Below are 23,846 nucleotides of genomic sequence, written 5' to 3'. Positions count from 1 at the left end.
CCTACAAAAACGTATACACCAGAAATTTTATATAACCCACCTAATCATGAGCCAGTAAATTCTGTATAACCCACATTATCAAGAAAACAGTGATCACATGGCCAATGCGGTGACAGGAGTAAATAAGGAAGTAGTGTAAAAGCAAAACTGTGTGTACATATGCAGGCTGGGGTAGTGAATGGGTCGAACAAATACAGGACTTTCCACAAGGTGACTGGTGTTTGTGTCCCATGGGAAACCAAGGGAACTCGAGTTATTTTAGGTACGTCATCACCATGTTTCTTTTTCTATACCCTGACCATGTAACTTTAAGTACGTAAAGTGACAACGCCAATTGTGGGATTTTGTTTTGTTTCCATACAAACCGTTGTATGACGATATGTTGCATTCTCTGTGTCCAGCACCAAACGACAGACATTAGTGGCTATCTTAAATAAAGGCTCCTCAATAAGTTATGTCAGTTCTGTCTTGACCATACTGCTCACTAATGTTTCAGACAACATATTTAGGTTGATTACTCGGCTGTGGATCCTGTAGGGAGTGTGGCTTTAAGACATGAATTTGCCAACGTCTTGTACAGTTTAACATCTGGCTAGAACGTCTCAGACCACCTCCCACAGTAATTGGATTTCAATCTGTTATTAATGCGTCTTGAGTGTTTTTGCGTCTGCTTCCGTCGGGTGTAAATCCCTATCCAGATATAATTTGATTGCTCAAGATGCATGACAACATAAATGCAGCCAACGCCGAACTGGTTAGACGGCAGAATGAGTGTACTGTATAAGTCAATATGTTACTTGCACAGTCAAAGCTGTGTGGAGAGGATGACAGAATAATTAAGGGTATGCACAGTTTGCACTCTGTGATAACACTGCGGGACAGGTCAGGGGTCATCACAATCAATAGATTTCTGTCTGTTTGCTGTGTGAGTATTCAGAACATTGCATCTCAACCCAACCATTATTTCTTTGGAGAACAATAGGTTAGTCAGAGGATAACACATAAAAACTAACAGATGGACCAATAGGATGGTCACTTCTTTGCAGAAACAATATAATAAATCAGCCGATGAAAGATTGCTCTTTAAAAAATTGTACCTTCACCTGATACGCAATTCCTTTCATTTCCAGGTGCATGATATTTGAGATAATTATGCAAGTCATCCTCAGAATGTAGCTACGCAATTAGTTTGCATCCTGATAGTACATTATATTATTTCCTAAAATCATTTATTTCGACAAAATAATGAAAAAGAATCACAGGGTCTTTTTTCATCTCCTCTGCCACTGCTGCTTCATTTTTTATAGCTATTTGTATTCCCCAATTTCCTGTTTTTATCCTCTTTTTAACCCCTTTACTGGGGTTCAGAGGCATGTAATAAACATCCCAGAGGCCCTTGTGGCCTGGGTACATACTAACCCTCCCATTGCCCCATAAAATGAGATCTTTGCCCTTATTTGCACCAAGGTCCTGTAGCTCCATCTCTCCCACAATGAGAGAAAACGGCCACAAGGCTGGCAGATCTCGTCCATGGGCAAGAGGTTCAATTACTTCAGTTGTCATGGAGCAATAAATGACAAATTAAGTGGCTGGCACCGAACACTGCTTGAAGGAGGCTGTATCAGAATACTAATGTCAGCTGTGTCTGACAGTGGGTAAAGAGAGAGACAGCAAGAAAAAAAAAAGCCCCAAGTTTGGCGAAGGAAAAACAGACAACTTTTTTCCATCAGGATATATTCTCTCCTCCTTGACCTGGATTCAGAATAATTATGCCTGTTGTTTCCTCAGTTGCTTGAAAGATAGCACAGTGATGTTTTAATTGCTATTTAAAAGAACACCTTCTTGTTATTTATAGGTACCATAAACAGCTGTGTGCATTGTTCAGTTGTGTTCGTTTAGATTAAGGCTTCTGTCTTGTTATATTCTTTTCAGCAGTCCATGATCTTTGCTACAACAGACTGGAACAGGCATTGTAATCCTGTAATTAGTGGAGTATGCACTCAGAATTTAGTCAGTGGCTAATGAAAGTGCTCTGTTGTGCCAGTTTTCATCACATTAAAGAGCTAGAAGTCTATAGCCGCACAAGCGGCCCAGTGAGGCTTTAATGCTTGTTACACACCAGAAAACAGAATCATTGGATGAAAAATGGAGACATTTTGCTGCTCTCAGATCCTTACCAATAGTGAGGCAAGATATGTACGTTTTGGCCTGATGGTGGCACCACATTAACACCATGTTGAGTCATACGTTGGTCCAGTTTAGCAAACCTGCACCTGCCTAAACTAAACCTGCCTAAACAATTAGTTCCAAGTCAATTCCCAACCACGCCTCATTATAACTCTGTGATTAAACGCAAAGGCTAAATAGTCACTCTCTTTAAAGTGCCTTATTTAACTCGCGGAACTGGAATATGTTAAAAAATGAATTAAAATAATAATTAGCTGCAGCCAATTAGCTGTTGGGTCGGTGATGTCAGAGACAGTTTAAAAATAAGATGACGCACTTTTGCATCATTGCTATATGAGAAGTGAATGTGAGCACAAATTATAAGCAATTCTTTCGTCCCATACTCCCTGAAATAAATATAAGACCCATTTCTCACAAGCCAGACTGACAAATCAGGACAACATTAACTTTGTTCTAGACCTGTCTTTGTCTCAGCAGCACACTCTCACAGGATCTGACAACAACTGATATGATCTTGTACTGGGCTCATATCAGATATTAAGCTAGCCGCTGAAGACAAGAAGCAAAATGTAATGTGCTAACATTAAATTTGTGAAGTATATAGCGCCATTTTGTTTTAAATGCTTTTATATGACCTTCCCAACACTTCAAAATGAAGTGTCGGATGTGGGGGTTAGACGACTATGCCCACTTAGGAGAATGGAAATGATTAAGTTTCATACTTCTGGTGCAGCTTGTACTGCATTATCTTTTGTAAAACAGCATCTTTGCCAGTGTCCTATTGTTTGACAGTTGGAGTTGGGTTGTGGGTTTTTCAGTGTTGCCAACTCTTTTACATTGAAAGTAGCTAGCACTAGCTCCAAAAATCACTAAAGGGCACTAGATGAAATCCTAAATGCATTTGCATGCTCATTTGCATATTGGTGACATCGTCGCACATTATTGGAAGCATTAAAACTTTGCTAAATTAGATTCATCAGAAGAATCCTCAACAAAACATTTAAACGGCACGAGAGCTATGGCACTTAAACTATAATGCACCACTTTATTGCACTTCCAATACAGAGAGCGAGAGCTTCACCTCAACCACAGAAATTTACTACAATTGAATTTCCACCACAAGTGGTGTCTCCTCTTCTCCTGCCGTTCACGCCTACGACATGGCAAAAGAGGAGAGAGGGAGGGAGACGCGGCACTGATGGCGAATCAGCAGTGGACTGCGAATTTTCTGAGCAGCATACATGGTAATGAATCTCAATATATTTCTCTCTTTTTTCCTGATGATCTGCTTAAGTTGCTAAATTTGTCACTAGTTGCTTATTCGAAATAAATTGGCCAAGAGGGTCTGAAAAGTCAATAAATATAAGTACAAAGTCATCAAGTTGGCAACAAAGGTCTTTACCATAGACTAAAGTTGAAGGACATGACAGCACCCCGAAAGGGAAGCACAGCATCTTGATCACCCCCTGGTGGCTGCCTGCAGTATAGGTGATAAACTCCACTCTCTCCGTCTGAGACACGACTAAGAACTCAAAGTACATATCAATACAATTTTTTTCCAAAGATGATTTCTATAATTTTGGTTTGTTCTTATCAATCTAATGTTTGCTCAAGTGGGTTTTTTCTGATAAGTTTGGCTTTAATTAGTTATTTGATGCTATAAAAAGGAGATTTGACAACATGACTGACAGCTGTGTTTGCCAATCAGTCTGCTAACTTTCAGAGGCACAACTCACGACTGGTCAGACAGGAGGAACTGGATGCCACTCAGATTGATAACACACAGACTCTGGCTCCAAATGACATCAGCAGAACAAGATAACAGCGGCCGTAACCAAGATATTTAGGCTTCATTTTTTGCACAAAGGAGATTTGTGGAGATGCATGGTCCATCTTTATATACAATAAAGAAAAAACCCTGGTGACAGATAAGGCTTGATAATGTCAGCTGGTTAAATGTAAAAAATACTGCACAATCATTTTCATTTCTAATTTCTAAAGGGATTTTTTTTTGTTCTCACCCACATACATTTAGCTTATTTTTGCCTGTTTGTGTAACTGTTAAATCTTTTCTTATCCTGTTATACAACTTTTTTCACAGGTGCAGGACTCTTACACTTTGTATTAATATCGAAGGGCTTTATATCACACATCTCAGACTCATTATCAGGCTCAGCTCTACATTGTCAGACTCAAAGTCACCATGAAACAGCACTTTTATTTTGTGTTATGTGTTGTATTACTGAGAGAAAAGGACTAAATGTGTAGAGATTGCTTGACAGAGGCTTGATGTGGAGCTGTAGTGAGAATCACAGGACCGTTGGCCTCCACCCACACCTCCCTCACCCGTCTTATTAGATCAGGAGGGGGAGGACGAGGGAGAGATGAATAAATTAGGCTTCAGGCATCATCTTTGGAAATATAAATAAAGTTTTTGCCAACTGAGCTCCAAACACTACTATGATATCCCGCTGCTAGCTATGACCAAATGGTCAAGTGCAGTTTTATGAGATGGGTGGGGTTAGTTGGTTGACCCAAATCACATTTAATTAGATAAAATTGGACAAAAGTGTGTGTGCGCCTCCAAGTTCAGGATGAGTCATTAAAAATATTGCATCATTACATGAAGAGAAAAAGAGAAACCTTTAAGGAATTAAAAAAAATATTTAGCAACAAGAGATACATTTAAAAACAGGATTAGAGTTTGAGTAAAGTATTTGTCATTTTAATGTGTTTTTGAAGGTGCATTCAGAGTTTTTGGCCACTATCAGGCCACCAGCATGGCTAAAAAATACGAATTTCAGACCAGGGCAGTGTTAGAAGTTTTTGAGTTAATGTGATTGCTGAGCATAGTAGATTAATAGTCACCGCTTAATCTGCTTGTTGTTAATTCCCCATTTTGAGCAACGCTAAATAATCAAAATGAACCTCTAGATCTTGTAATCAATTACATTTACCATCTCCAGTCCGGCAGGGCTTAAAGAACAGATGTAGGGCTGTGCTTTTGCCCCAGAAAAACAGAAAGTCGACTTATATCACTGCAGGATACAGGCGGACCCCACTGACATCTTTTACGCCTCGCTATCCTTCATCATATCACTGAATTTAAATGCGTGTTGTTCAGAAAACATAGAGGTGGCTGACCTCCACTCCCCTGCTCCCTTCATTCTCTCCGCTTGTATTTCGTATGTGATTTATTACGGTGCATTCTGCTGGGTACATTTCACCCTGTTCAGCAGACAGACAGCGTAACTGAGTCATGCTGCAGCAGTTTTGTAAGGCTAACAAAACGTTTGCACAGGGACTGTGAACTTACAATTCTCAAGGTGACCTCTGGGGAGATCCTGTCAGCCTACTCAAGGTGACAGCTGAGCACCTAAAGTACGCCGTGCACACGGGGGAATGTTCCGCAGTAAAATGAAGGAAGGCGTCACACGGATGAGATTCATTCATCTTAATAAAGTTGACCATCAAACTGATGTATCTGCAGAGGTGCTAGTTAGACAGAGGGGGAAATGCGGGGAGACGGAGAGAGGAGAGGAGAGAAGCAGACAGGGCTGTATGGGAGACTCTCCTCGGCTGTAAACACAATGTTCTTTTCCCACCATCAGTCCTCTGAATAGAACAGCACCTGTCTACCTGTTGGCAACATCCTGGCAGAAAAGCTCATTTTGTAAAACTGCTGCAAAGCACATTTTAATTTGACTCCCAAATGCTCGGCAGCACAATTATTCTTTTAAGTAAAAAAAATAAAATCTGTCACACTTTCATCTAAATAAACATGTTTTGCTACTCCACATCATTGGCTGACATATTGCAGCACAACAGTGATACAAAGTAAAGTCACTTCAGGAAGGCTGTTACATTTCTGTTTTAAACACCCAATGTCTGTGAGGGCTTTCCCATTAGATATCTTCTGCCAGCCGGGGAACAATGCATTTTATGCTGCCAGTAGTTAGTTTGTAATAAACACTGGGTGGTTAGCAATAGCAATAAACAAACAAGGAAAAGAGCCACCCAGAGATGCTCAAGTTTAACAGAAAATACAACGACAGAGATGTCTGTCTTTGATTGACAAGCACTCTCATGCAGAAAACACCACAGCAGTAGCAGCTTATGCCGAATGCCAATATGGTTGGTCGACCTGCACAAGTCGTTCTTTCTAAAAAAGTGATAGCATGGAGAAAAGGTGTTGTGTAACCCTTCTAGCTCCTCATCCAACCAGCTGCTTCCTTTTCTCTTATATTTAAAACTCAGAAAAAAGCTGCCAAACACATCCCTTGATTGATTTTTGAGTTAGTAGCTAGCACTAACCTTGAGGACTAGCAACTTCACAGAAAAAGCCCCTCAGGTGCTTGCCAATACTGGTAAGCAGAAGGCTTTGAAGGCATGAAGACCAGCAGCAAAATGTGTTCAGTTTGCACTAACTGTTGTTGTAATTTCTTGGTTTCTTGAATAAAGTTGCTGCTTAACTCGCTCATACTTTTGATAGTGATGTACCAAAGAAAGGAGAATGTTAAAAAGCATTTACAGTGCTGTTGTCATTTATGTGGTCCTCTAGTCCTGTGGAAACTTATAATGATAGGTGTAAATTACTCAATATATTCCAGCAGTTTTATTATTGTTATGTGTCTCTGTAACTTATTTTTGACATTTACTATAGCACAGTTGCAAGTGAGCAGTGGGACCACAAGCCATAAAGGGAACCTATTATGTTTTTACTTATATTGCGTCTTAAACGTGGCCAAAGTTTTAAATAATGTGCTAAATGCATGTGGAATTAATCCCTTTGAGCAAAAACCTCAGCCTTCAGATTGGTCTGAATAGTGTTTCCAATGTTTTTCCTACACTGGTTGCAAGATGAGGTCAGATTGTGGGGGATTTCTTGGAATGGTCATCTGCTCCAAGCATGCTACTGCAGGTGTTTACATTACGTTGGTTAAGGTGCTACATATAGCTACATGCTAACATCAGGGAAACATTTAAACTTGTTTGCCAATGGTATTAATTTCTCCCCTATTTCATATCATTTTCTTGATGTAACATGTCCTGTCGTGTTTAGAAGTCTTTATGGGTGATAATTAACAGGAAAAAATCATTAAACACAGTCATATCACAACTGCAAGTTCACTGCTACATGTAGCTACATGCTAACATCAGGGAAACATGTAATCTTAGTTGCTGATGTTGTGAACATCTTCCTGATTTCGAATCATATTCTTGCTGTAACATGCCACGTGTTTATAAGGTTTTATTGGTGATTTTTCATGGTAGAAAGTGCCCCTATTCTCCATTACAGTCACTCCCCGGCTGAAATGAGAGTGCAGACACACCAAGATGTAAAAGACCTGGACAAGCTGACCATACAGAGCAGACTGGGCTTTTTCGAGAGGAGGGTTTAAAGGAACAGGAGTTAAAACAGAACGTTTCAGACAGAGGGTGAATGATTATGATGGGAAAGATTTCCCAGCACACACAGTGTGAGGAAAATGAAAGTGTTTTAGACAATTAAAGCATTTAAACATGTTCTAGTAGAACCCTTAAATACATGCATGAACCTGAAAATTAGCATAATAGGTCCCCTTTAAGATAAAATGCATGAATTGATTAAAACTACAGAAACAATGTCTCATTGGTGTTAAAACCTACTTAAAATTGTGGAGTTTTCACTGCAGTTCATGGCATGACCTAGCAAAGACAATTTGGTACAGAGCAAAGAGTCAAGCGATGGTGTGGTTCCTAGTGCTATGATAAAGTACAGAATCCTCTTCTATAAGTGTGCAACAGCACGGAAGAACGATGTCCTTGTGTATAAGCGGCCTACGGGGAAGAGGCATGAGTGCCACCAACGACACAAAATTAAGACAAAAATCATTAATCTTGCAGTTCCATGGAGATGACAGTTTGAGACGACTTCAAGTGGGGCAACAGTTTCATCATCCCTTTGTTTGACAGGGGGCAGAATGACAAAATAATGTATGGCTCCATGCAGCGGGCATTGTATCGCAGCATTGGCCTCACGCCATTTCACTTGAGTTGTATATTATCCTCCTGCAATATTCACATCTCATCACCGCAGATGAATCTCTGCCAGGCTTTGGCCCTTAATAACAACCCGATCCTCCCTGTGCAGATCGTTCCTCTGTGGAAATATCACGGGAGGCTAACAGCTGGCTGCAGTTCATCTCTTGTCGCCTCACATTTTCAGCCACATCAATATTGGACAAGTCTGTTCAAGTTCAGGGGCTATTTGAGACTGTAGCACTTAAACAGATGGCCATCCTCTAGGCCTTGTCTGAAGGAAGCAGGCAAACAGAACAGGGATTAACCAAATCTGATTTTTTTTCCTCCCACAGTTCATTGTCATGAATATCTTGTGCAATCAGTTGTTTCCTAGTAGATATGTTGGTTCTTCAACTAATCATGAGGAGAGAGATCAAATCTGGAGCAGTCAAATGACGTGTGTATTTGTGCCCGTTTGTGTCAGACTGCTGGTCAATATATTAAAAGATTTAATATCAGAGCAGAAACTAAAGGGGATATTCATATAATGAGAGGGCACATAAAATAGCATGTGGCATACACAGGCGCTTACACACACGCAATCTTCCACAGCATTAAGAGTTAGACATACAGTCCATTCTTTAGAGTTATCACCATGGAAACTGGACAGGAGTGAAAAGCCTGTACTATGGTGGATGGAGCACTGGCACAACAGCATCTAGGGTCCTACACTGTGACATTTATGTGAAATGGTTTGGCATCACGTGTAAACTGCTTCTCCAAAACAATATAGAAACATCTTCCTACTGTTGCATCTTCTGCTTTGCCCATTGTAGTACCACTGAGTTAATGCAGTTCTGGGTTGTTAGAGGGGGTCAATTATGTATCAAGAACAAGTGACAGTGATAACTAATAAAAATTCAATGAAAATCCCTCAGCAACACTATTCAGTAATACATCAGTAACCACACAGGTTCTCATGTTACTTCAATTCTGGGTTCTGCGATGGTTGCATGGCTGGATTAAAGGTATTACTTAAATTCTTTCATGCTTCAGAAAGTCGGCTGCCCCTCCAGACATGATTGGGACATGTAAAAAAAAATCTGGTTTGAATTTGTTTGAGACATGTCCCCTTTATTTTTATTTTCCAGTGCTGCTTTTTTGGTTCAGCTCACAGGAGTTTGGGGCCAATTCACCTCTTCTGACAATCTGGGGAGAAATCTAGGTCCTTGGTCAATACAGATGTTTGAAAACAGTCTTTATCCTCCCGAACTGCTCACAAACTCATTGGGGCTGCCCCAATAAGATTGATATTTAGGATTTAAAATTTGGATGACTATGGTTACGTCAATACGGAGCAGTTCGCGGTGTTGCCAAACAATGGTGAACAGCCCTTGAGGATAATGTTAGTTAGCATATTTATGTTGACAGACACTAAAACTAGTACCTAAAATCTAAACTTCAGGACTCTCTGATGAAAATACAAAATGTGTTGACCACGTCTCCCCAACCACTTTCTTATAGACTATAGACTCGTTTGGCCCTCTGCTTGTGTATTTTTTCTCACTGCAAAGCACTGTTGACACCACAGCACGTTTTTGCATCACATTACTCTCCTTTTGTTTAGGCTACATCTGCCTCCCCATGAGGTCATGTGAGAGAGATCACATTCAGAAGAACATCTGTGGAGTTTCTCCAAATGTGCATGATGCAACCCGATTTCAAAATCGGTTAGGATTTTAAAACTCTTTTGTTTGAGCCCAGCTTTACTCAAGTAACTATCAAATAAAGTAGTTGTCTAATGGTGCCTATAGTGCTACTTTGCAGACTATGAAGCACTAAGAGAGCTATTGCAAAAGTTACTTTATCTCAGCACTACTTTTGCACTCTGCATATGCAGATGATCTTGCAGGTGTGCTTTGTGGTGTTAAACCCACAGAGAAACAACACCTGACTGCAGCCTCCCTCAGTTCTACACAGGTTTATAAGGTCTTTAAGCGTGTTGTGGTAATACTGCTACAGCGCACATTGGTGCTCCTCGATGCAGTAGACAGAAAGACTCTGATAATTAACCGTATGCTGCCTGCCCAGCACCAAGCAGCAGATGGACAAAGTCAGCCACTAGCTAGTGATTATAATGCAGCATTCAGCTGCTAAAGAGACAGATATTTTCCCTCAGAAGTAGGTGGAGACCAAAACAAGAGTAAAAACAAAAGAGCACATTGGACTTACCCAAGTGCACAGAAAAAAAGACTCCAAATAAAAGCTGCTATTGCTCCATACCCACATTTTATGCCCCCCTGTGGACAAAATATTATTTAATAAATCAGCATGTGCATTGTATGTTTGGGTGCATGTTTGTTAGGGGTGTGCAATGCGGAGAAGCAAATATCACAATATTTTTGACAAAATACCTAAATATCAATACTGGGACAATAGTGTAAGATTGACTGTTGGTGCTTTCACTAAATATTTACACGAAGAGATTTTTGCTAAATTACTACAAATTATGTGGATATATTGGGGCGCCTGGTGGCTCCTGTGGTAGAACAGGGGCCCCACGTACAGAGGTTTTGTCCTCGCCTTAGTGACTGTGGGTTTGATTCCGGCCTCTGCCCTTTGCTGCACGTCATCCCCTCTCACTGTACTATCATCAATAAAGGCAAAAAAGCCAATAAATAATCTTTAAAAAAAAGAATAATTACGTGGATATAGTAACAAAGTGGGTAAATGCAAATAACAGAACAGCCTAGTAAGTTACATAAAATCACATCGATTTACTGGATTGCAGTGTTCAGCCCCAGGAGAAGAGAACACTTAAGTATATAACAGTATAAAAAATTTAAAACAATATCTAGTCCCATATCACAGCATTAATATAATACCAATATATTGCCCAGCCCTAATGTCTGTTGATTGACAGGAATCTAAGCCTATCTCATTTGCCCAAAGTTGCTGCTGCTTTGTTACCTCTCTACTCATCCCTACCCCTGTTTTTTCCAAATTTAGATGTTCTGGCTCATAACTGACAAAGCGGTAAACCAGGCTTGAAAAGGTTCCCTCAGTCACAGACGGTAAAACAAATGTCATGAGTTGAGTTTCAGAATCTTTAAATGCAGAACTTTTTGCGCATTGCTCACTGTCTAAATATAGCACCGGAGGGGAAATGTAACTGAGGAACAGTTTGCACATGACTAATTACCTGCCTTATGCACAATTCAGGCATTTGTCAGAGTTTTCCTTAATTAGCAGATAGCTTGTTAGCTTGACTGCTTCATGTTGTTGTGTCTCGCCGACAATGGCAACAGAGACTGGAAGGAAGAGTGGAAAGAAAACAGGATGTTACAGTGAAAAAGCCAACGGGAGGATTACAGCAGAGGTCTGTGTTGAGTCAGACTGATGAGTCCCCCAAAGCTGAGTTTAGGTTTATCCCAACCCCTTTTTTTAATCCTAAACCCCAACCCCTTTCCTCTCCCTATTTTTAAATTTAACTGTAATCCCCAAATTAACCCGTAAACCAAACTTTCACTTATCCTTTTCACTTAATGTTAAATTATGGCTGAACTCTGCAGAGTTGTTACTAACAAATACAAGCACTTAATTGGACTATCCAAATAAGCTGTGGGCAAATTACCATATCTCTGATGTCCTGGAGAACCTGCATATCAGCATATCCACACAGAGTTTAGTTGTTTCGAATAAGGGAAGGGCAGACTCCAACCTGAGAAGCACTGGATCTGTAAAATCTCCTATCAAACTAAATATTGCCCAACTTTTCTAAAGCAGTCATCCGCACAATCAATGATCATTCAATCTGAACCAAGGTGATTGTATCATTACCATATCCATTATACACACGTCCGTCAGTCTAGTCGGTCGTATCTTTTTTAAACTTACAATACTAAATTATCTGTGATTTGCAACATTAGCCTGGTATCTCATCTGGACAAAGCGAGGCTGATAAACCCTGGAGAGCCATTAGAGAATGAAATAGCTTGGCCTTGGTGCACTGAATTCCTTCAGGTCCTTCTTTTTGTGTAACCGACTATGTCTCTCTTGATAAACCTCTTTCCTTTGGATGAGTAAGTGAAAAACAAGTCCGAGAAATACCTTTCACACAGTACGCTGTCTATTATTAGTGAATTGTTTTCCTTCTTGAATAACTGTATTGTATTTCTGTTATGATGAATTGCTTTTCTTGCTTTTCATCCATTGCATGCTGGATGAGGCACCATCTATCTGCGATCCTGCAATCAAACAGGGGGTTAAGATTATAATTGAGTAAGAATTTTTATTAAATCTACAATAACAGATTTTGGGCCACTTGGTCATGAACACAACATCTGCACTGTCACCTTCTCAGCTGATATGGCTTAACTTGTCAGCAAAGACTTGCTTATTAATACATCAAGCTGATATGGAGCAATGTTATAATACATTTCTGGTCATGTTTCTGGCTTCCTAGTGGATTTGAAGTCCAATGTTTACTCCCCTTTTAGCCCCGTTTTGGTGTTAACACATATTTGGTGAAAACACGTACTTTTCACAGTAAAGCAGAGTTGGTCGTCCAATGTACCTAGTACAAATGAAAAATAATACCAGCATGTAGCATTATTGTAACACGGCATTACAACTGACCCCAACCATACTACCTACAACACAAGCTACCCTGTTGGCTAAAAACAATCAAATGTCCGACATTGGACAAAAATGTCAAATGATAGTCGAAAGAATAATCATTATAACCACTCATAACTCAAAGGTTAAGATGGTATGAGGAAAATACTGGAGATGATGAAAATTACTTTAAAACCTCAAAAATGAGTCTTGGCAGAAAAACTTTGAAAAGTATGAGATATCAGTTTGTCTTCTGGCAGACAGAGAGGGATTATAACAGACCATGTGCATTATAGTTTCATGGTTCTACCTCATTTCTCATTGGTGCAATTCGAGATGTTACAATTGCCCCTGGTCTCCCCTACGAGGAAAAAAAAACCCTTTACTGTTTGAATTTCATGTTACATGTTGTAGGCTGTGGGCATGTCAGTAGAGCATTTGGCGTCTTTCAAATTGGATTACAGTCTCCGTCTGAATGAAAAGCCTATGTTGAAGATTTATTTTTCCAGTCGTAAATATTATGGGAATTGCATCAAGGACAGCAATATTTAGTCCTCGGTACAAGGCATGTTACAGAATGAAAGCAGCATTTAGCTCCTCCATATGTTTGTGATGTTTGTTCCATAAATTAACTATTACGCTTAAAAATACATATGAAAGAATAATAGACTATGATACCATCACAGTAAATCACTGTGACACCAGGAGCGACATTTTTTTAGTACTGAGGCCTTCAATGGATGTTTTTAAAAGCAGCATCAGGACAGAGTGCATGTTTATATATATGAGTGTGTGTGTGTGTGTGTGTGTGTGTGTGTGTGTGTGCACGCGGACTCAGGAATGTGTGTGGGAGTGTAAAGACAGAGGAAAAGAGTCAGCGAGGGAGAACGGAGCGAACACTGCAGCACACGTTGCATCCTCCTGTAGGGATTCATCTAGGCATCTATATTTCTTAGGTATCCATATTCAGATCACTTATATCTTCATACATCAGTAAAGACTCTGTAGTGACTCATAGATTGTCCATCCAGTAAATAACAGTAAATCTCAGCATGCGTTGCCAACGTTGATGAGCAGAAAATGGGATGAGCAGCATTAGGAGAAGATAAATCCCCACATCTGAAGGATTATGGTTATTTTGACAAATGCAAAGCGCTTTTCAAATAGAAATGTAATTACATGGTGAATATTAAAGTCAGCAAAAGATGATCTTTCTGAAATTCCAACACATGCAGTATTACAATGTACAACTTTGGGTTCAGATGGGTGTCAGGTTTTTCTCTCCTGATTGCTGAAACCTTACATGGAGGATGCTAAAGGTCTGCTGTATGTTATTTTTGTTGCATGATTTATTCAATATTATTTATTTTGCAAGAAAAAATCCAGTCTGGCTTCACATTCATAATTTTGAGCATGCACAAAACATCTGACTCTATATTTGCCTATAGCGCAATATGCACCGCTTAATTAAGTTTACATGGGATCAGCTCCATGTCTGTGTCACTCGCCCTGAAATCATTTTTTAATTTATCCATGCAAAGCAACAATCAGGGACAGAGGTCTGGTAGCCATTAGCATGCCATTCAGCATCCATGTGTGAGTAGCCTAATAGACAGCGATGATAATAGAGGCTTGTCTGTGCTCTCTCGCCGCGGCGTTGACCACTGAGTGAATTATCCAGCTGACAGAGAGCAGCAGCACAGCTCGAGCGGAGGATGTTGTTAATATGCCAATGAGAGCTCATGCCTCCCGTGCCAGTCTGAGGCATGCTGGCATGGTGCAGCTGCCTATCACCTAATTGGGAATCATTTAGCTGCAGCTTGACCTACATTCAGAGCAGTGCAAAGGGGGGACCACCTATGCGAATGTTTTTATTAGCAATACGGAGCTAATAGCTTGGGAATTAGAATTAATTGCAGTGTGCCGTGTCACAAGAGTTTATATCAGTGTCCTCTTCTAAATGTGTAGTAAAGTGCTTTAGAGTGGGTCAGTCATGTGCTTTATTGAAGAACTCTGCCTTTTGTTATAAAACGCTGAGTTTACTGGAGAGGTACTATTATGTAACAATGAATTTTTCTGATATTGGGGCATGGCATAGAGTTAGGCCTCCTCATCTGAGTTTTTTGCATTTTAAAAGTGCAGTTTCAAATGTTGAAAAAATATATAATTTGTTGTTTTGTTAGAAGTAATTATGGAAAAGTAAATATGAGCGCTAGAGTCAGCAGCCAGGTATGACCTTTATTTTTTCTTAACTGTGCCTCATTATCAGAAGAAAAAAAATATTTATTTTTTTCTCCTTTTATAATTAATTTAAAAACTGTACATTAACACTCTAAGACACAAGACCAGCTGTACAGTCCACGGATGGAAAGCTCTGGTTGTGTTTCACCAGATGGTCGGAAAAGATCCCCTCCTGAGCTACGCGTCTCAGCTGACTGTCAGCAGCGTTTGTCCTGTTTGTAGCCGCCAGTTATGTTTGGCCGTCTTAAAGGTCCAGTGTGTAGGATTTAGGGGGTTATATTGGCAGACATGGAATATTATATTCATAGCTATGAATTCATTATTTTTCAATCACCTGAAAATAGTTATTGTTGTGTTTTCGTTACCTTAAAACGAGCTGTTTATATCTACATAAAGAGCAGGTTTTTGTTCACGGAGTCAGCATTGCTGTTCTACAGTAGCCCAGAATGGACAAACCAAACACACGCTCTACATAGGGCCATTCACATTAGCTCTGTTCGGAACCACTCTCTCATTCACTCACTTACAATGTAGTGTGTATTGAATAGTGAACTATATAGGGAATAACGAAGAAGATTTTGGACACTACACTGGAGTTTTCTTTCCCCGGAAATACACATTGCATTAAGGTATACGGGAGTTAAATGTAGGGTACATCATATGCACACTTAAATTTGCTATGCATTGTGGTTATTTTATAGCGCACTATATAGTGGATGAAATTAACCATAGAGAATTCGAACACGACAACAAATTGGCGAACACATTATAGTGTACTATTTCGGTGATGGGGAACGGTTTGGAGCACAGCTATTGTCACGTGGGCCACTGTAGTAATAATAAGTGGGACAGAACATGATAAACGTCTATGTCATTTCTATGTCTGTGAAAACAAAGTATTATCTTATTATTATTATTATTATTATTATTATTATTATTATCATTGTTGTTGTTGTTGTTGTTGTTGTTGTTGTTGTTGTTGTTTTATAAAGTTGTGGTAAAAATAGAACAATTTTGCAGTAAATGTTGAAAACTAAGACATTTTAGTGTTTTACATATATTTTTGGGACCCCGTGCACCAAGCTTGAAACCAGGACAATCATGGACAAAAAACAGGATGTCTGGTGAAGGAAAGTCAGCAAGCCTGGCTCTGTCCAAAGTTAACAACAGCTTACTAATTAACATGATATTGTATATCTTGTGATGTAATCTGTACAAAAACTTGAGTGTTTACAGTTCGTGTGCTGACTTCATGCAGCCAACAGCAGCTAAATATGAAGCAAAGCTTTATATTTAGATAACGTACAGGCATGAGAATGGCATTTATCTTCTCATTGAGCTCTCTGCAAGAAAGCAAATATGCCCGTTTTAAATAATGTCAACCATTTTCCTCAATGTTTTTATTGCTCTCTGTGTGGTCAGATCTATTGCACATCAAAGTAGCCAGACCATGTTACCATTACAAAATGACTTGGTGTGCGCTACAGAGAAAAGTTTGTACCACACACAGCAGTGTTGGGCAGAAATGGCCACTAGAACTGGTGGTGAATAATTTGTTGCCTGGGGTGAGGATTTCTGTGCTTATGTTTTGCTGAGGCTCAAAATTGTATGAAAAACCACACGCTCGCGTCTCGTGTGATTTCTGTCCCTGCATCGGGCCTACTGTAATCTATTTTTTTCCCAACTTCCCAAGTTTCCTCCCCATGCTTTGATGTTTTTGTCATTTATATTTCATCATTTTTGTTTTGTCCAACAATGACATTGCTCCTCATTTTCCAAATAACTTTTTTGTGTCATTAACAGACAAAGGACTGAAGTGTAGAGATCTACTGTTTGTTCTAATAACTGTTTCCACTTGAAGCCTAAAACAATTCCCAGACCAATTGAGAAGATAATTTCTTAATACTTTAAACTCCAGGAGTCTGCGGTGATAAACAATGAGGCTTTCAAGCTGAGAGCACAATGCAAAAAAAAGAAGCATATCATGCAAATAAAATAGGATGCATTAACCTCAAAGCAACTAAAATGTAGTTTCCACAAGTAGCAGCCACTCTGTGTTTCCTGCTCTCTTTAAATTCACTTCAAGATAAACAGGTTGAGCTATAGTTTAAACAGTTAACATAAAGTGAGGACGAGATCAGGCTGATGCTAGATACCCGCTTTATTGCCTTGGCCAGTAGCCAGTGACTCACTGAATAACGAATTGCACTTGTCAAGAGGAAACAAGGCTATTCTTGGATAGCTATTGTAATCAAGAGATTTGAATTCATTTTATATGTATCCGCTCGTGTCACACGCATCCAGATTGGAAAGGACTTCCATTAAAATTGAGGAAAGATGGTGATCATTCCTCGGGCAAAATCCGACTGTTTGCAGCATTCAGCTCTAAGCAGCTCTGTTGGCGTCTGTCCAAGCTAGCCAATGACTCACCTCTCTAAGAGCTCCAACCATAACAGCCAACATTTCCTCAATATTCCTGATTAAACCTGAATGCTCACTCATCTCAGTTGGCCAAAAAAGCTTTTATTCTTTTCTTTTACGCTTAGAAGTGAAACTGAGCCTGTCTTGGTTTACTGCCTCAGAAATGCAGATATTTCAACTTTATCTCAACCATGAAGAAATGGGAAATGGCATCATCTGCTCAGCAACATGTGTAAACTGAGATACCATATTTTGTTGACCTGGGAGGTGCACTGCCAAAATATAAAACAACATTCATTCCAATTTAATGACAACCCAACCTCATGAAGACTTCATCACAATTATGAAGAGAGCTGGCATTAAGTTAATTAACTTTGTTTTGACATTTTGCATTTTGTATTTTAGTAATTAGTGGATGCTCTTATCGTAAGAAACTGACACTGAATTAGAAAAGCTGTTTGAAATCTTTCACAAAAACACTGCAGTGGACATAATAATTGGTCAGCTAATTGAAAGACATCAGATTTTGTTGAAATTAAAAAATTGACCTTTTGGTTACTAGATATCTAATATTATAATAATCATACCAACTTTCTACCCCAAATATACAAACAGTGCTAATCCAGTGGCAACCACCAGGGGTAAAAAATTAAGCCAAAGCGGAAGTTACAAAAACTGCAGTACCTTAAATGGCCACTTAAGGTTGGCTCCAAAAGTGAGACAATCCTCATAGACTCCCATGTTAAACTGCTAAACTGCAACTTAACAGCAGAAATACATATATACATATAATATATTTGCAGCCTGGGACAAAAAATGTTTTTGATCTCTATAGCTAATTCCAATATACATGACAACAGTAGGGGGGGTTGAATTTTTATATAAGTCGTATAAATAGCTTGCTTACATTTAATTAAGCCTTAAAGTTATGCATATTTAAGGGCGGGTCCGCCACCTGCTATTAAGTTGTTCATAAGCACTCACACATTTTTGGGTTCAGTATTTTGCCTATGGACATTTCAACCGGAGACAGGGATCAGCCCGCCAATCATCTGATTAGTGAACAACCTGCTGTATCTCCTAAACCACAGCTGGCTTGTAAACATAACTCCTGCCAAACATAAGCATGTTAGCATGTGATTGTGAGTATGTTAGCATTAGAAGTTAAATCAAAAACGCCACTGTGCTTAAATGCAGCTTCACAGAGCTGCTAGCACAGCCCCAGACCATCAGGCCAGTCTGGCAAAGCAACAACAAGAAAAAAAATAGGGATGTCCATCTGCAACCCAGTGAGACATTATCTGACAAAACGGCACAGGGGCCAACCACATATATGATTATAGATTAGCCTACTATTGAACATAAAGCTGTATCTCTGCTATTTATCTTAATCGCAGTCGCACGATCATATTGAAAGATAAACTACTCATTACCGTGATAACTTTGTAAAATCCTGTGCTAGGGTATTACAAAACCATTGTTCAGTTTTTGGCCCTCAAATTTACAGATCCTACTCAGACTGGACTCCCTGAATCACATTTCATTGCCTTACTGGTGCCTGAAGCAACCCACCTCCACCTTCACAGCTCATTGTGTTGTTTTAACTCAGGGCTGTTTTTGGTCTAAACATCCACTTAGTCTTGTTAAACAGAATGTAGGAGAGCATGCCAAAATATACAGCAGAGCATAGGCCTTTCAACAAATGTCATTCCAACAATTCATACTCTAACTGTGAAGTCCCAGTTTCCGCAACTTGCTATTTCAAGTCCTACTTGCTTCACTCACTGAAACTCTTCCTCAGTGACAAGTGTTGAAGACTAACAAATTCATTCAACTCTGTAGTGTCGGTAGAGCCCTATAATAAATTCATACTATGAATTGTATAGTATTTGTGATGTGTGGCTTTAGAAGGTTGATGCGGAGCAAGTCATAAAGGCTCAAATGTTTCAGTTATACTTAAGAGAGAAAAGTTTCAGATGCAAAACCCTCAGCTGTCAATGAAAAAATACTGAGGAAGGCCTTATTAAAAATTAAAGACCCCATGAAATAGAGATTCTAGTTTATTTCAAGGTAAGCTGCTCCATGTTAATAAAAAACGTGACTGCAACTTGGTGAACTTCAGAGTGAGAGTGCACTTTCTGTGGGCTACAGCAGGTCACAGTTCAAGCAAAGTGCTGGAAAAGGCAACAACTGACTGAAGTGTTTGAGAGGGAGGCAATAAAAAACAGAAAAAGGTTGTGATACAGTGGTTGTTTTTTTAACCACCAAACTTGCTGGCGGGAAAGTATGTTTTTATTTGCCTGTATCTGTGTATCTCAACATGCCGGTGTGCTTTTTGACTGGTAGCATACAAAGTAAAACAAACACAAAAAAACTGCATGCATGCTATTTTGGAAGTGAGTTTTCAATCCACTTCTTGCTTCGAGATGTCGTAACGTTACAGCACAAAGTCCAAGCTGATGCATTACCACACGTGTTGCATCACACTATACCTCCTGGGCGAGCAGGAAAATGAGTTTGACATTGGCACAATTTGAAGCCTCTACTGTGTCACTGGTAAATGTTATGGTTAATGTGTATCACCTACATAAAGTATTTTTCATTTCTTTGCATCTAAAAAGGTCCAATTCCAAACAGCAAATTGCACACAGAGACAAAAACCTTGACGTTGATGCATTTGCCGCAGGACTGAGCATAATGATAAAAAATGAGGAGCTACTTGTGTCAGGTTCTTTGAGGAGGTTTTAAATCAATCTGCGCAGCGATGGTAAGCAGGATATATGCTGTAAGGCAGATATAACCTGACATAACAAACAGGTAGTCACTCTCAAAGCTTCGCATTGCAGTTTTCAACAATTTCACACTCTCTTTTGACGATTAGGAATGACACAAATCCATCAAAATACCCAAATGCTATCTATAAGACGCTTTCTATTTTCAGTCTTTTTATTCTGTCAGGAGTATTCATGCTGTTTATAGGGAGGAGACCTATATAATAATAGCACTATACCTTTCTAAAGGGTTTATTTATTTATGTATTGGCAGATCTGTAGAGGGAAGGCAGAAAAAAAATCTTTTATTGTCTCAGTAACTGCAGCTCAGTTTATTTTATGGCACCTTTTGGATTTCAGCCGGGATAAACTGGCAATATGGCAGTTAAGCAGAGGAGGCAGGAGATGTCGAAGAGACAGAGGTTGCAAGCGCCCAAGCCAACTACACTATACAAAGAGAGCGAGAGAGAGGGGGCTGTTGGTTCAACCAGCCAACCGACAGGATTAATATTGACTGCACTTACTTGTTTGAGTCTTTCTATTGCAATACTTGGAGAAAACAAGTCCACAATGTAGCCTTTCCCCTTGACGATTTCTATGGAGAATCCCAGATTCAGACCCCCACCCCCCCTGCACACACCCCTACTCATTTTGCATTCAGAGCATTGTCTTCATGAATTTTTTATTAAGGCCTCTGAAGTAGTGTGCAAAGTTCAGCTGTTGAATTAGACAATAGAGTGTTTTCAACTAATCTTCCTATTAAAGCAGAGAACAAACAGAGCCCGATCGTTTCCAGAAAGGAAAACATAACCTTTTGAAAGATGCGTTTTTTAAATTCAAGGGTCTGAATGATGATGGCACTTTGAAACTTGACCCAACCAGATACAAAGAAGACTGAAAGCTAAAAAGCATTTCTGCATCAAATCAGCTTTAAGTAATCCTGTCATGGTTTTAAATAATATAATCCAATCCAACATGTTTTACAATAGATCTTCTGAGCACAACTCGTGTCACAGGGATTTTTCAATGCACTTTGAATACTGCATCTTGTTGTGGTTTTCACAGTAGATTGGCTCAAATGGTTTTAACACAATAAAAAAACATTAGTGGTAATGGTCATGGATAGATTACTGAACAGGCCAAACGAGCACAGGTCCAGGGAGCCCCCTGACATCTGGGCCCCTGGACCTGTGCCTACACCTGCAAAAAGTCACTCAATTTAAAATGACCAAAATGGATCTGAAGTTCCTTCAAAGGCACACAAAAATATGTCAAACAGACCCAATGATCATACAAAAAGACACAAAACAACTACAAGGAGACACAAAATGACTACAGACAAACTGACTGAAAAAGACAAATTACCACAATGAAGCAAGAAATTACCTGAAAGAGACCCAAACGACTACAAAAAGGACAAAAAAAAAGGAGACACAAAATTACCCAAGGACACAAAAATATGCCAAAGGGATCCTAAGGAAGTGTAAAGACAGAATATAACAAAATCAGGCAAAACAACCCTAAAGACACACAAAACAACCCTAAAGGCACACAAAACAACCAAAAGGAGACACAAAACGACCAAAAAGACATTAAAATGACTTCAAAGAGATACAAAGTTCTCTGAATAAGACACAAAAATACCCTAAAGAGACTACAAAAACCAAATGACTACAAAAAGACACAAAATAACTACAGAGACACGACATGACTACAAAGAGACATAAAATGTTTAATGACTGCTCCTTTTGCACCTTGTCTTGAGACCTTTGATGTTTTATGTAGAGCACTTGGAACTGCCGTGTTGCTGAAACGTGCTATACAAATAAACTTGTCTTGTCTAAAAAAGACGCAAAACCACCATAGAGTTTGTGTGTCTTGCTCCTATGTCAGAGAGGTGGTGGTGCCCCTTGCCTGTATGTGCCCAGGGGCACATAATCTCACAGTCCACCCATGGTAACAGAATGTTCATTTATTATGCTGCCATTTAGTGAAGTTGAATGTGCAGCGTTTTAGAATGGGAATAAATTATTGCTCATAATGACACTCTTAAGTTTGCAGAACATACAGCGTGTCTCCATGTGGAGGTGAACTTGACAGTAGTGCATTCAATGCTGCATGTGTTCTGCTTCATCTGACGGATGTTTCTCTGCACTGTATTGTGTTGCTTTGTGCATTTCAAGATGCATGAGTGCATCCATGTTTTGTGTGAAAGCATTAATAGACATTAGGATATTAATATCAATATCGCACAGGCCATGATGCAGCGTTATGCCATTTAATTGACATAATTCAGACCACACTAACACGTGAAAACTAAGAGGGGTCTTTGAATCAGCAAAGTGCTTGTAATGTAATAAGCACTCTCTTCTAAATGGAGCCTTGACTCCATTTAAAAGAGGGCAGAAAATATGTGTGCACTCTTGCTTAAGGCTTTCATCTTGCATATAAATCACTCCAGCTGAAAGTGGGTGTTTGAGCACCACAGATTTCAGGTCTTGGGGCGCGCACTGTATCAGCGGCCAAGGCTGCATTAATGACAGCGCTGTGCCACGGCTGCATGAAGTAAATTAAACCAAATATTCTGAGAGCGGATAAAAAATGTTGAAACGGAGGCTTTTTTGGCTGCTTTATAAGGCTTATGCTTGGTTCTCTTTTTCTCTTTCCTTCTCTGCTTTCTGCCTCTGTCCAGATACCGCGGCAGCTGAGTGCTCTGACGTTGTACAGGTGTGAGCAGTCGGTTCTGGATTACTGCCATGCCCACCTGTCGCTGCACCTTAACGTGGGCACGGAGCCCCCAACACAGGCGCTGGGAGGTCCGAGGCCAGCCAAGTACCACCCGGGCCTAATGGCTCCCCTCCCCTCCGAGCCCGTGCTGCCTTGCCCCCAGACCCACTCCCTCCGCCAGTGAGTCGTGCACACTGCGAGGCTCTGTGTCCGAACGACTGTATGTGTGCTGCACAGAATCAGTGGACCACTCAAGGTTGTGTGGGAGGGAACTGGGACTGGTAAAGAAGCAAAGGAGACAATTAATCTACTGCAGAGCATCCTGGACACAGGGTAATGAAAATGAAAATATTTCTCAGTGGAAATAAAGGGGTGCAGCAGTATTGATTAGTGAGCTTCTGACCTACCTGACCCTCAATGTCCTCAATTAGCAAAGGAGGCTGAACAGCAGCATGACTCTCCACGTTCTGCTCTGCCTCTCGAGGAGTATTAAGGCTAATAATTTAATCATTTGTTAATCTTATTAAACATATTTCCTCCACTGCTCCTCATCTGGGCACCTCTCTGCTGCGTCAGGTGAAGTAATCAAATGCAAAATGTTATTAACAGAGCAGAGGGAAACAGCATGATAAGCAATTGAGTAGCAGAACAAATGAAAGATCAGCCAAGCTAAAAGGTTTTCTGCTGCTTTTTCTGATCACGCTGTCAGTCAGAGGTCTCTCTCTAACTCAAGTCCCTGTGGCGTTTTTCATCTCGAGAAATGAGCCGCCCAAATGAAATTACCCGAGACGGGAGAAACAAGTCAGAAAATAGCGGACAGTAATTGTCATATAAAATGTACAGCCTACACATCTTGCTGGCATAAGTATAATTTTTATG

General features: G+C 39.8%; 1 protein-coding gene across 1 annotated transcript in view; it reads left to right on the top strand.

Moving 5' to 3' along the window:
• The window catches only part of LOC121944210 (leucine-rich repeat transmembrane neuronal protein 4), a 52,293-nt gene extending 29,142 nt beyond the window's left edge, over positions 1–23,151 (top strand). The window contains exon 3 of the mRNA XM_042487932.1: positions 22,933–23,151. Coding sequence (XP_042343866.1) covers positions 22,933–23,151 — 219 coding nt within the window. The remainder of the gene's footprint in view (positions 1–22,932) is intronic.
• Positions 23,152–23,846: the final 695 nt, after the last annotated feature.

Source organism: Plectropomus leopardus, chromosome 6 (assembly GCF_008729295.1).
Source record: "Plectropomus leopardus isolate mb chromosome 6, YSFRI_Pleo_2.0, whole genome shotgun sequence".
In the NCBI taxonomy this organism is placed as follows: Eukaryota; Metazoa; Chordata; class Actinopteri; order Perciformes; family Serranidae; genus Plectropomus; species Plectropomus leopardus.
This window is presented reverse-complemented; position numbering and strand designations above follow the sequence as displayed.